Raw genomic sequence first — 11,534 nt, forward strand, 5'->3', positions numbered from 1 at the left:
GAATAGTTCCTGTCTTAAATACAAACGCTACAAGTCTTACTTATATAAGTTATCATTTGGAAGTCAATAGTTATCAAGAGCAAGTGCTGCAACTATCAATGTTTTGGGTGCATTATTTTGGTTATTGCTCAGCTAATAACATTGATTTAAAGTAGCAGAACATAATTTCCAATTTTTCTGCACTAATCAATTTAATTTCCATGGAATTTTGAAAGTGATAATGATAGGTTTTTCCTGTCTCTTCCTCTCCTCCCTTTATGTCTGTTTTTAAACAAACATTTTATAACCATAGCAATTCAACTTCTTTCCAAAAGGCAGGGGTAACCGCTGAAAGTCTCAATACATTATTTTAAACAAACATGCTAAGCGACTTTTTCCTCTCTTCTATCCTCTCTCACCCAGATAAATCAATTTTTAGTATATTCTTGCTTATTACATTTTGAAGTTTAGATTCTCTAAGCAAATATGCTTGTAAAAAACCTTCTCCCCCTTTGAGGTTCTATAGTTATATCCTCTAAATAACAATGTGCACATCAAGATTTTATTTTGTAGTCGGTTAGTAAACACCTAATGTCAAATCATCTGGCAGAAAAATATCAGAAAAGGTTTATAAACATTGGAATCTTCCTTTTCCTCTACTCCCACCAAAAAAATAAGAATTACACCTCCTTTCATAATTTATGCCAAAAGATGACATTTTCTCAGGAACTTAATTAAGATAATGATGAACACCTGTGTTGGCATTCTTTGGCAAGACAGCTTTATCAATCAATCTTTTAAGCACACTCAAAAAACAACAAAATCATGACAGAACCAATCTGTTGCCATTCCTCACACTAGTTTTAGATCTCTCTCTCTCTCTCACACACACACACACACACACACACGAATGATTAAATCTTTAAAGATAGTAACAGAAATAAGAGTGCTGGACTTCGCACTGAAAACAACTATTAGTAACCATCCAAGATACCTGTTTTTACTGTCAGACGCTAAAAAAAATCAGAGTACAGCATATCTATTTATAACTATTAGTGCTATGGTTCTGAAGTATCTATTCAAAATATTTTCCCTGCTCTAGGAAAAGAACAGCTAGTTCCTGTTACACATTCCTAAACTTTGCTTTATTTACTGCCTTATAAAGTGCACCATATGTTTGCACATTTTAAATGAAGTTGGTCAAATGAAACCACACTATAGAAACATATGTAGATTCAACTGCTGCTACATTTGTGTTACAAAATTCTATGCAGTCATTTCAGGTCTGATCTTCCAAGTCCTCATGCATGCCACCAATCCCGTTGGAGTCAACGGGACCATGAAGGAAAGCAAGGATTGTTTATAAAGATTTGCAGCATCAGTTCTTCAGACCACATGACATACAAAAAGTGCAGATTCATTTTTCTCTGTAAAGGCAGTTTTAAATTCTTAATTTAAATAAAATGAAGATGCAGACTAAGCCTGTAAATCCTACCCATCAGTAACTAAGATTTAAATCATAATATAACAGAAGGACAGTTGACAGTGTGGTTTCAAGAAAGATACAAGATTTTAAAGAAGTAAAATTGCATTAAAACAGCTTTGCTGACATTTTTTTTAAAAAAGCAAACTCTTGATAATAAGAAATGTCCCATAAATCCAAAAGCTGTTAAAGAGGAAGCATATGCATCATCAAGGCTGTTAAGGGAAAGTTAATCCAATGTTTGTTAATATAACCATTAAAACAACAACAAAAAAGCCTTAGAATCAACTTCCTATTTCCCTGAATCAAAGAGCTGAACAGTCCTGTAAAGCAGATTAATCTTAGGCTTTCCCATTTGAATATACGTCTATCATAGAAAAGTGACTAGAAATCAGTAGAGCTATCAATGTGCAAATAAAGCAGAAAATAGAGACATCCTCAAGAAATGAGTCTCATATATGACATAAAGTGAAGGTGACAACCACAGCAATAGAACCATAAACTAAATGTTCCAATATCTTGAAGAATTATCTCCAGCTCCTTTAGAACTGCAAGGAATACAATAGTGGAATAATGTGGTAAGGATGTCTGTTTGATAGACACGTTCATGATGGCATAAGCCCTCTCTTGCTACATTTCATTAATCAAGCCTGGTAATATACTGCAGTACATGAAATTGTGCATAAACTCAGCACAATTCAGAAAAAAATGTTTCTTTAGCAGACCGTCAAAAATTAAGAGGATAATTTTACATGACATTAACCTTACCTCCTCCTCCTCCTCAAAAAGGCAGTTACACAGGAAAGAAGGCAGTTAAAACTTCTGCTTCGCTCTACAAATAAATTGGTAAGATAGAATGGGTTACTTATTCTACTCACATATAAACTGAATGTTAAACACATAAACTTTACCAGATGATATCTTACTCGTTGAACAAGAGGTATTGTCAGAGGATTATGATAGAAGCTCTTTCCAAAGGGGAGGAAAAACAGAGTACTTTAGAACGATAGCTAAAATTAACCCAGTGTGACAAATACCAGTGACTCTGCAGCTGAAAACTGATCAAAGTGCACACCTGTGTGGATTGAGTATGTAAGAATGTGTACGAACCTGGATTTAACAAACCTTTATGGTTACTACAGGCAAAACCCACATGATTTTTTAAAGGAAAACATGCATAGTTCAACTTCCTTAAAAAATAATAATGATCAAGAAACAAGACAAAAGGGGCTGGGAGAGCCAACCTAAAGCCTCATTATATACTTATCAGATAAGTGGAAGAGAAATACCAGTCTTTGCAGCTTTGATTCCAGAAGCATATCATCTCATCAAGATTTCAATGACATTTTTTTATAAATTCCATGAATTATTACAAAACATAATACAAATAACCTCTTTTATTTGCTCTTGCCAACTAGAAAATTGAGCACAAGCACAAAGACGGCAACAGATGTGACTTAATTCCTCCACGACAAAGATTGTCCGCACAGGAATTTGGAAGCTTTAACAGATGTAGGTTTAAGTTATTAGTTAATAAGGAGAGCCGCAAAGTGAGTAGCACCCCGGAGCTATGGTTAGCCCCAAACTGGCTGCTAATCCCAAGGGCTGATCTCTTCCCTGCCCCGATGCAATTAGAGGTGAAATTTGAAAAACCCACTACGTCCGTTTTGTACCTGGGTACGCACAGGACCGGGTCTAACAAAAGCCAGCGCGCCGGGGCGAGACACTGGGGGCTGCAAGGACAACTTAGGGGGCAGGCTCGCGGGGAAATCCCAGGGGATCCGCGAGCAGCTCCCTCCATCCCCAGCAGGGGCAACGCGCACTCCCCTGTGGCGCTCCGGCACCAGGCAAGGGGTGACGGACCAGGGGCTGCCCTGGAGCCGGGTCACCTCCCGCCCCGCCCACGCCAGAGCCCGGGAGCCCCGAAAAATGAGCCTCTGCACCAAGAGGCGCCCGGCTCCAGGCCGCCCCAGCGGAGGAACCCGGCTCCTCACCTCTCGGCCAGGGCGGCGGGCGACGCCGACACCGCAGCCCCCCGCAGCGGAAGCAGGCGGCCGGGCAGGTCTCTATTGGCCCTTAGCGCCTTCATGCACCCTCCTGCCAGCGCCGCTTCCGGACTCCCCATCCAACACGCCGCGTTCCGCCTTCCACTGAGAGTGACAACCTGAGGAGCCAATGAGAGAATGACGGAAAAAGGAAACCGAAGGCAGTAACCAACCGGGAATCGAGGATGGGGAGGGGCAGGTTTTGTAGGAAGAGGGGCTCTTGGGAAATGTAGTTCTGTCTGTGGTCCAGGCGCAGGTACAGAGGGGACGACTGCACTCGCTGCTCTGTCCTCTCATTCCCCCTCCATCCCTTTCTACTTTTTCTCTGTTTGGGTTTTTCTCTCCTCCTTTTCCTGCTTTTGTGCCAATATATGTACTTTCTCCTATGCCGCCTTCTTATCCTCTTTCCTTTCTCTCCTTCCCCTTTCATTGTTGCATATCTCTTTCGCCTTTTCCTAATCATTATAAAGTGCCAGGCTCTCCCGTTGTAATATGCTTCAACTGTGTGCGAGCCCGCAGCAATAATTGCTTCCCCTCATCGTCCTTCCTGTAGCACTGAAGGGCGTAAAGAAGGTTCAGCGCTTCTGCAAATCACTTGAAACTTCTGTCCCGCAAGATCTTGGTTACAGCCTTTTTGACCCAGAGGTTTTCAAATGCACTTAAACAGAAACTATTGTTCTTTATAGACCGCTATTTAGTTATAGGAACGCAGAGAGAAAGGAGGGGAGATGAAGCGCAATCAGAGGGAAATTTCTGTTTCATGTGGCAATGGTGTCAGTTTCGGTATATGTGCCACTGTTGTGAGCACATGGACCCAAAAGTTGGTTGTCCGGTATTGTTGGAGTGAGACATGGCTGTAGGAAAGATGTTGGGGTGTCCACAGCTGCTTTGAAAATATAACGCAACCATCGCAAACACTGATTTTAGTCAGCCCTACAACGATCTATTCACTCGGATGTTGAATGTGCTCAAGGCAAGCCCCTACCCTAAAATGTTGCAGCCACATATGTTCATTTCATTGCTCCCTTCTCTGGGAAATACCCCTGGCTAATCACATTTTTATTTGTGCTGTTTTCTAAAGGCCCTTTCTCGGTGAAGAAAGCACCTCCTTATAACTAAGAGCATTAGCAGCAGCAGCGATCAGAGAAAGGAATCGATAAGAAAATCCCCAGGAGACCCGGCTGCTCTGAATCCTTTACCAGACTTGCTGGAAGAGACTGTCAGCTCCCCGCCTAGTCCCCTCTCGTCGACCGAAAGAGTAAATAGCCACAAGAAAACAAAGTAGGGGAAAGACATGTGCCTTTGGCGAGTTCAGCAGAATCTGCTGGGGCTTTCAACCTTGTGCTGCTTGGTGACACACATGGTGTCAATCCCCGTTAGCCTGAAATTAGAGGACCACTATGTCAGAACATGAAGCAATCTGACATCTCTGCTGTTGGAAGAACGGGGGCTTATTTTGGGAGCGCGCACTAGCACGTTTCTAAACGTGCACCGCGTGGAAGCATACCTACAGTGTAAGCCATTGACAAGACGGGTCTCATATAGAGAGCGCTAGCTAACCTCAACATAGAGGTCGCTACCAGCGACCCCTATAACTCAAGTGGGTGCATAGCCTCATGCACTACTGTCCCACCCACCCTAAACAGATTGCCAAATAAATAAAGAGGAATCTTCGCTTTCTCTTCCCTAACACCTCTTTCTCCCCCCTCCCCCTTAAAAAGGGGGGGGGGGAGAAAGAAAGGAAAAAGAAAAAGAAAGGGAAACACATTTGGTTGACATATGAATAAAACGAACACGCTCATCTTTGCTCTTTTTTCCAACGCTAAAGCAGCCATGATTTTCGAAGTAAAAATCCTGTAGCGTGTACCTCTACTTTTCGCATCTAGGACTTTTCTCTGGTCAGCACATGGCGTGAATTAAACTTCACCCGGCTGCTAAACTTCAGCATTTTTTCGAGCCGTTTGTTTACTGCGATCTGGCTATTGTTGGCCGCAACTTTTTTAACGTGGTTTCTGTTCATCTGCTCCATTGAGCAGCAGCTGAGATTTCTTACTCAAATCGACGCCGCGTTGGATTTTCCAAGAGCCGACTAGTTTTAAGTAAAAAAATTCTCCAGCCGACGCACTCGGAACAGGTACAAGGGTAATTAGGAGGAGAGGCTGCATCCGGGAATAATTAAAATGCAGCCTATTTTGGAAAGGCACCACGAGATCTGAAAGCGACCCAGGTAAGAGCTGCGCTGGACACCCGCCCCCGGCTTCCCCTCCCCCCGCGTGCGAGTATGTTTCGATGGAGTTGGTGGGAAGAAGGGGCGGAGGACAGAGCCCACAAATTGTAGGGAAAGCGCTTGCTTTGGAAGCGGGGAGGGGGGTAGAGGAGAGAATAAATCGGGATATGTTCCTGTTGGGAAATAGATCTGGTGGAATCAAAGGAGATTACATCCTCTGATCGGTAGGGATTTATCCCAGTTCATATGGTTTTAATCTGCTTTCGCGTCTACCCCTTTATGAGTTTCAGAGAGAGAGAGAGAGAAAATACCTGTTTTATTCTTCTAGATCCGCTGGTAAACCCTAATTCTGAAGGCTTTCTACTCACCCCTTTATCTTCCCCCACCCCTTTTGTCTTCCCTTTCCCTTTCCCTCTTCCCTTCTTCCCGGGACTGGGGCTGAGAAAAGAAATGCTCACACGTTCCTACAACGACAAGTCACAGCTTCATGAGTCGTCAAAAAAATCGTATTTGCAAATACCCCCCGGTTCGCTCTTATCTCTGGAAGGGAGGGAGGTGAGGGCAACATTTGGGGTTGCAAATCCGGACAGCATTTCACATTTCTCTTAAAATCGCAACAGGTACCTTGTCCGAGGCCAGTTCTCTGACAGCGGTGAAATAAGTAAATAGCCTCCTGGCCTGAACGCGTTTTTAAACTGTGGGGAAGACAAATATAAATCAGATTCTATTACATATTGTGTGTGTGTGTACGCACATACATACACACACACCAGCCGGGAGTGGGAGCCTCTATTCATAACGCGTTGCCATATTTTAAGTCTCCCCGTCCTAGCAGCTCACCATAATTTTCCCGTTGAAAATAGATTTTTTTCCTTTTTTTAAAATTGAAAGTCTATTTCACATCTCCACCTTCCCTCTCCCTTTTAAGGGATCGGATCAAATTATAGCGTGGTTGGGGGAGGGAGAGGAAAGGAGGAAGGGACTGGGGGCAGAGTGTAAGGGGGGGAAGAATGGAGAATAAATCTTATTAAATATATATTTTTTCATAAACTGATTGGCTTGCATTCCAGTGCAGCCCGGCCATAAATCAAGGGGAAAATGTGATGCCTCCAAGTCCACACAGTATTTAGCAAATGAAGAAAGTTGGAGCTGATCTTAAATGGCTTGGATTTGATTGCCATCCAGGGGCCGGCGCACTTGAGCCTAGGAGCTGGGGAGGAGGGGGGGGGGGTGAGAGGCTGTCCTGCTGGTTGGGTTTGGTTGTGGCAAGCCCCGCAGGATCCTGCCATTTCTTCCACTGACAACACCCGGGGAAGGAGGAGCTTGCCCGCGCCGCGGAGAAGGCGTCAGAATCCTCAATTTCCAACTTAGCATCTTGGCAGGACCTTTCTCAGAGCCCGAAGCAGAGATATTGGGGGAAAAGCCCCTCCGTGCGCAGGGGGAGAGCCCAGGCAGCTAGCGAGCAGCAGGCGCCGCACAGGGGAGTTCCGCGGCGGCAGCAGAGAAGCAGAAGCAAGGTGCTGGGCTGCTGCTAAGCCGCCAGCCGCCCCACCTGGCCACAGGGCTGGAGGGGCTCTGGACAGAAGTAGCCTAGACAAATCCGAGCCAGCGGCAGCTCCCGGCTATTTCGCTGCCCGTGTATATGTATGTGCTTGGCCATGTCGTATCCTCAGGGTTACTTGTACCAGCCCTCCGCGTCCTTGGCTCTCTACTCGTGCCCGGCGTACAGCACCAGCGTCATTTCGGGCCCCAGGACCGATGAACTTGGGAGATCTTCCTCGGGCTCCGCTTTTTCGCCTTATGCCGGATCTACCGCCTTTACCGCCCCGTCGCCGGGTTACAACTCCCACCTCCAGTACGGCACGGACCCGGCGGCCGCCGCCGCCGCCGCCTTCTCTTCCTACGTGGTAAGAGCAACAATGATCCGCGGCCACCCGGGCCAGCCCGCCCGCCCGCGCTCCAGCGGGGATGTTTTGTGCTCGTCTGGGCAGCGCTGCGGAGCCAGGTTGCTAGCATCCCCCTCGCAACTTTGTTGGGGATTTGCACCCAGCGCGGCGAACCCTAAAGTGCCTCTGGGCAGGGTGGGCTGCGGGGCGATAGCAAAGAAGCAGGAGAGTGACAATTAATACAAATCCTGTGTTTCCAATTAAGGGCTTTGCCAGCGGAACCACGAACCAAGCAGCCAGGTCAAAGCCAATCTTTTAGTGCTGTGTTGGGAAAAAACATCGGTGTGACACCGCCCCTAAATATTTGTAATTGTAAAAAAATAAACTAAATCAACCAGTCTCGGAATCAGGCTGACAAGCATATGCAAGTGCCTTCTGCACGACTTTAATTAGGCTTCCCAAATACTGCAAAGCCGTAATCCCATCTCTGCAATCCGCTTTGGAAGCATTAATAACCAAAAATGACACGGCGTGGCCATTTGCTTTTTTTTTCTGGTTTCAAACATTATTACCGCAGCAGAAAAGCAGTGTTTATTTGGGGGAAGGGAGAGCTGGTATTATTTTTGTAGTTGTTAGAAAAACAAACTAGACTAACTTGCTTTTCTTTCTCGCCAAATCCAAGTCTCTGACTGCAGCGAAAACCCCTGCAGCCCTTTCGAAAATTAACAGTGGCCCATCCTCACCCACCCAGCGTGGATTTCGGCAGAGTTTAGCGGAGTTTCCCCGCTTTCTCTTTTAAAGCCAGGGGCTCCATTGCAGAAGGGCATGTCCTGGTGCGGTGGTTGTGTGAGAGGTTATGTTCAATTAGACAGTGGGGAAAGCAATTTGTTGCTGCTTAGCACAATAATATGTCAGCGCAGAAATGGATTGTCAGGTTCGCGTTTCTTCACAAGTCACAAACGTAGTTATGGCTGGGGGAAGGGACTGAAGACCAGTCTCTGCCCCCTCACAGTTCTGCCCTGTGGACGAGCGTGTGAAGATGGGACAGAACAGCTGGGCTCCGTCGCCTTTGTGTGTCTGTTACACGCACAGGCGCATGAACCCAAAAAAGTTCTAGGCCCTTTCCCCTTCTGCTTCATTCAGCCAGCGGGGCAACCCCGGCCTGAGTGCTCCCACACAGGCAAAGCCTCGGGGATGGCCCCATTTTCTAAACTTTGCTTCGGAGGGTGGGGGGAGCGTGGCTAACTGGCCGGGCTCTTTCCTCATTTTGTTGCTCTTGGGTCACGGTTGCTTGTGCTGGGACAGTTGCGCTGCTCCCTTACTGGCGATTTCACTGTTTGCTTTGTGTCCGCTTCCCCCCCTCTCCAGGGTTCACCCTACGACCACACACCAGGCATGGCCGGGTCTCTGGGGTACCATCCCTACGCCGCGCCCCTGGGCTCCTACCCCTATGGCGACCCAGCTTACCGAAAAAACGCCACCAGGGACGCCACCGCCACGCTGAAGGCCTGGCTGAACGAGCACCGCAAGAACCCCTACCCCACCAAGGGCGAGAAGATCATGCTGGCCATCATCACCAAAATGACCCTCACCCAGGTCTCCACCTGGTTCGCCAACGCCCGGCGGCGGCTCAAGAAGGAGAATAAAATGACCTGGACCCCCCGGAACCGGAGCGAGGACGAGGAAGAAGAGGAGAACATTGACCTGGAGAAAAACGACGAGGATGAGCCCCAGAAGCTGGAGGACAAGGGCGATCCCGAGGCTCCCGAGACAGGTAGGGCTCGGGCAGGGGAGAGCACACCCCGGGGTGGCGCACAGTCAGGGCTCGACAGCTGGCGCCTGGGGGAAAAGAGGTTATGTCATGGGGGAGAGGGGTCTCTGCAGGCAGCGGCCTGGCTCTAGGGCACCGGGTGTTTCTGCCGGGCACGGCCTTGTGGCCTCTTCCCGCTCTGCCAGGCCCGCGGCGCCAGGGCGGAACAGCACTTACCAGCTGCGCGCAGAGCTGGGAGAGCGGAGCTGAGCGCAGCGCCCGGGCAGCTCACGGGGCGCGGGGAGAAGGTGGAGGGGAGGACTCGGGTTCAGCTCCGGTGCCCTCGCAAACTTTCTGTCGCCCTCCTCTCCCCCCTTTGCGCACAGGAGGAGGAGGAGAGCAGAAGGCGGCCCCTGGCTGCGAGCGGCTACAGGATCCCCCCTCCCCGGCGGGCCAGGAGGCCGAGGGCGGCCTGAGTGACTCGGATTGTAAAGAACCCCCGGACGAGCGGCTGGAGGGGAGGCCGGGGCCCCCCAAAGCGGGCGGCCCGTCGGCCTTGGTGCAGTGCCCTGCCAGCCGTATCCTGCAGCAGGCGGCGGCCGGCGAGGAGATGCAGCACCAGCACCAGTACCGGCCCCCCTCGGCGGCGGCGGCAGCGGCTCCCCACCCGGGGGAGGTGCACCCCATCGGCCCTTCCAGCAACAGCACGTCGGTGATCCACTCGCCGCAGCAGGCTGCCCTCTCCAAACCCAAACTCTGGTCCCTGGCCGAGATCGCTACCTCCGCGGACAAATCGAAAGAGAGCAGCAGCGAGGTGTCTCCAGGCGCCGGGCAGACCGCGGGCCCTCCCTTGGCCGGGAGCAGCACCTCGCGCTCCCCGTCGCGGTCTCCCTCCTCGCAGTGCCCTTTCCCCAACAGCGCCGTCCTCTCCCGGCCCCTTTACTACGCCTCTCCCTTCTATCCGGGCTACACGAACTACAGCACTTTTGGGCACCTTCACAGCCACGCTGGCACCAACCCGGCAGCCGGAACCCCCAGCAGCCATTTCAATGGATTAAACCAGACTATTTTAAACAGAGCAGAAACCTTGGCTAAAGAAACTAAAATGATCAGAAGCCAATCCCAAGTAGATCTTTGCAAAGACTCACCTTACGAACTGAAGAAAGGTATGTCCAACATTTAATATTGGCTTCTTCTCCGATAACTCCCCCTGGGACTTTGGTTTTTTTAATTTATTTAATGCGGTGGCAGTTATTTTTCCAGTATCAAGAGAAAAACAAAACAAAACAAAACAAAATCAATGACACACTCCTAGTCAAAAGTTTATAGTTCATAGGAAATGGCTGAGCATAAAAGAACTCATAAATGTCTTAATCAACTGAGAAAAAAACAAATTACATACAAAAAAGGAGAAAAATTTGTATTAAATCTTATTCTGTATATTTAATGTAGCTTTTGTATTTAAATTGATAATACAATATCTTTGAAGTAACTTATGAAATCAAGACACCTGTACAGGCATTGTTGTTTTTCCGTAATATAAATATATACATTTGTGTCTTTTCCCGAATTGTTTCATAGTTTAAATATATATTATATATATACAAGTTTATTTGAACTTTTTTGACGCCTATTGGTTTTTCCTCCTTGGCTGTGAGCTAAAGTATAATAAATTAATAAACAAAGGAAATAGGTCAGACTTGTTAGATTAAAAAACCCTGCAGTCGCCATACATAAAATGCAAATATTTTAATAGAAGTTTTCGGCAGAATCAGAGCTACTTGGTTTTGTACCGAGAAAATATAGACAAATAACTGGTGACCAAAAACCTTGGAAAATGCTACTTTGTTTAAAAGTGGGGTTTGATTTAAAACATTAAATACTTGCAATTGATTTTCAAAGTGAAAGATGATTTCTAAATGCTGGGACCCTTTAACAAGAGCGCCTAATTGGTGTGGTAATTTAGGCTAATTTGAGGGAAAAAACTTAGTCAAAGAATGAAAACGTAGGATAAGAGATAAAATGAAGAGATGCATTTATGTGTAAGTGATTAAATAAGGAAATATATAAAAATACATCATAGAAACACCAAATCGAAGTACAGTACCATCTTTTAACCTAATTACTTCCAATCAGTGTCGTGTTTTATGCAAAATAATCAGCT

General features: G+C 47.1%; 1 protein-coding gene and 1 long non-coding RNA gene across 11 annotated transcripts in view; one reads left to right on the plus strand and one right to left on the minus strand.

Annotated features, from left to right (window-relative positions):
• The window catches only part of LOC102443395 (uncharacterized), a 145,227-nt gene extending 139,719 nt beyond the window's left edge, over positions 1-5,508 (minus strand). For 6 of the 8 annotated variants that reach the window (XR_012906745.1, XR_012906747.1, XR_012906744.1 and 3 more), the window contains exons 1-3: positions 5,375-5,508; positions 3,457-3,626; positions 2,231-2,294 (exon numbers count right to left, since the gene is read on the minus strand). This is a non-coding gene — a long non-coding RNA (uncharacterized LOC102443395). The remainder of the gene's footprint in view (positions 1-2,230; positions 2,295-3,456; positions 3,627-5,374) is intronic. The other 2 variants (XR_001368120.3, XR_001368118.3) reach the window with 1 other exon arrangement.
• An 86-nt stretch (positions 5,509-5,594) lies between these two features.
• IRX5 (iroquois homeobox 5) lies at positions 5,595-10,763 on the plus strand. 3 transcript variants are annotated; one of them, XM_075940305.1, is made up of 4 exons: positions 5,595-5,734; positions 7,408-7,641; positions 8,989-9,394; positions 9,757-10,763. In XM_075940305.1, exons 3-4 carry the CDS (start codon positions 9,016-9,018, stop codon positions 10,551-10,553), a joined length of 1,176 nt encoding a protein of 391 aa, XP_075796420.1. In that variant the 5' UTR covers positions 5,595-5,734; positions 7,408-7,641; positions 8,989-9,015; the 3' UTR covers positions 10,554-10,763. The 3 variants fall into 3 exon arrangements, with proteins under 3 accessions (XP_075796420.1, XP_075796421.1, XP_014428029.2); XM_075940306.1 differs by lacking the exon at positions 5,595-5,734 and adding an exon at positions 5,861-5,958; XM_014572543.2 differs by lacking the exon at positions 5,595-5,734 and having other exon boundaries at positions 6,961-7,641.
• The last annotated feature ends 771 nt before the right edge of the window (positions 10,764-11,534 follow it).

The sequence above is a fragment of the Pelodiscus sinensis genome, chromosome 12 (assembly GCF_049634645.1).
Source record: "Pelodiscus sinensis isolate JC-2024 chromosome 12, ASM4963464v1, whole genome shotgun sequence".
Classification (NCBI taxonomy): Eukaryota; Metazoa; Chordata; order Testudines; family Trionychidae; genus Pelodiscus; species Pelodiscus sinensis.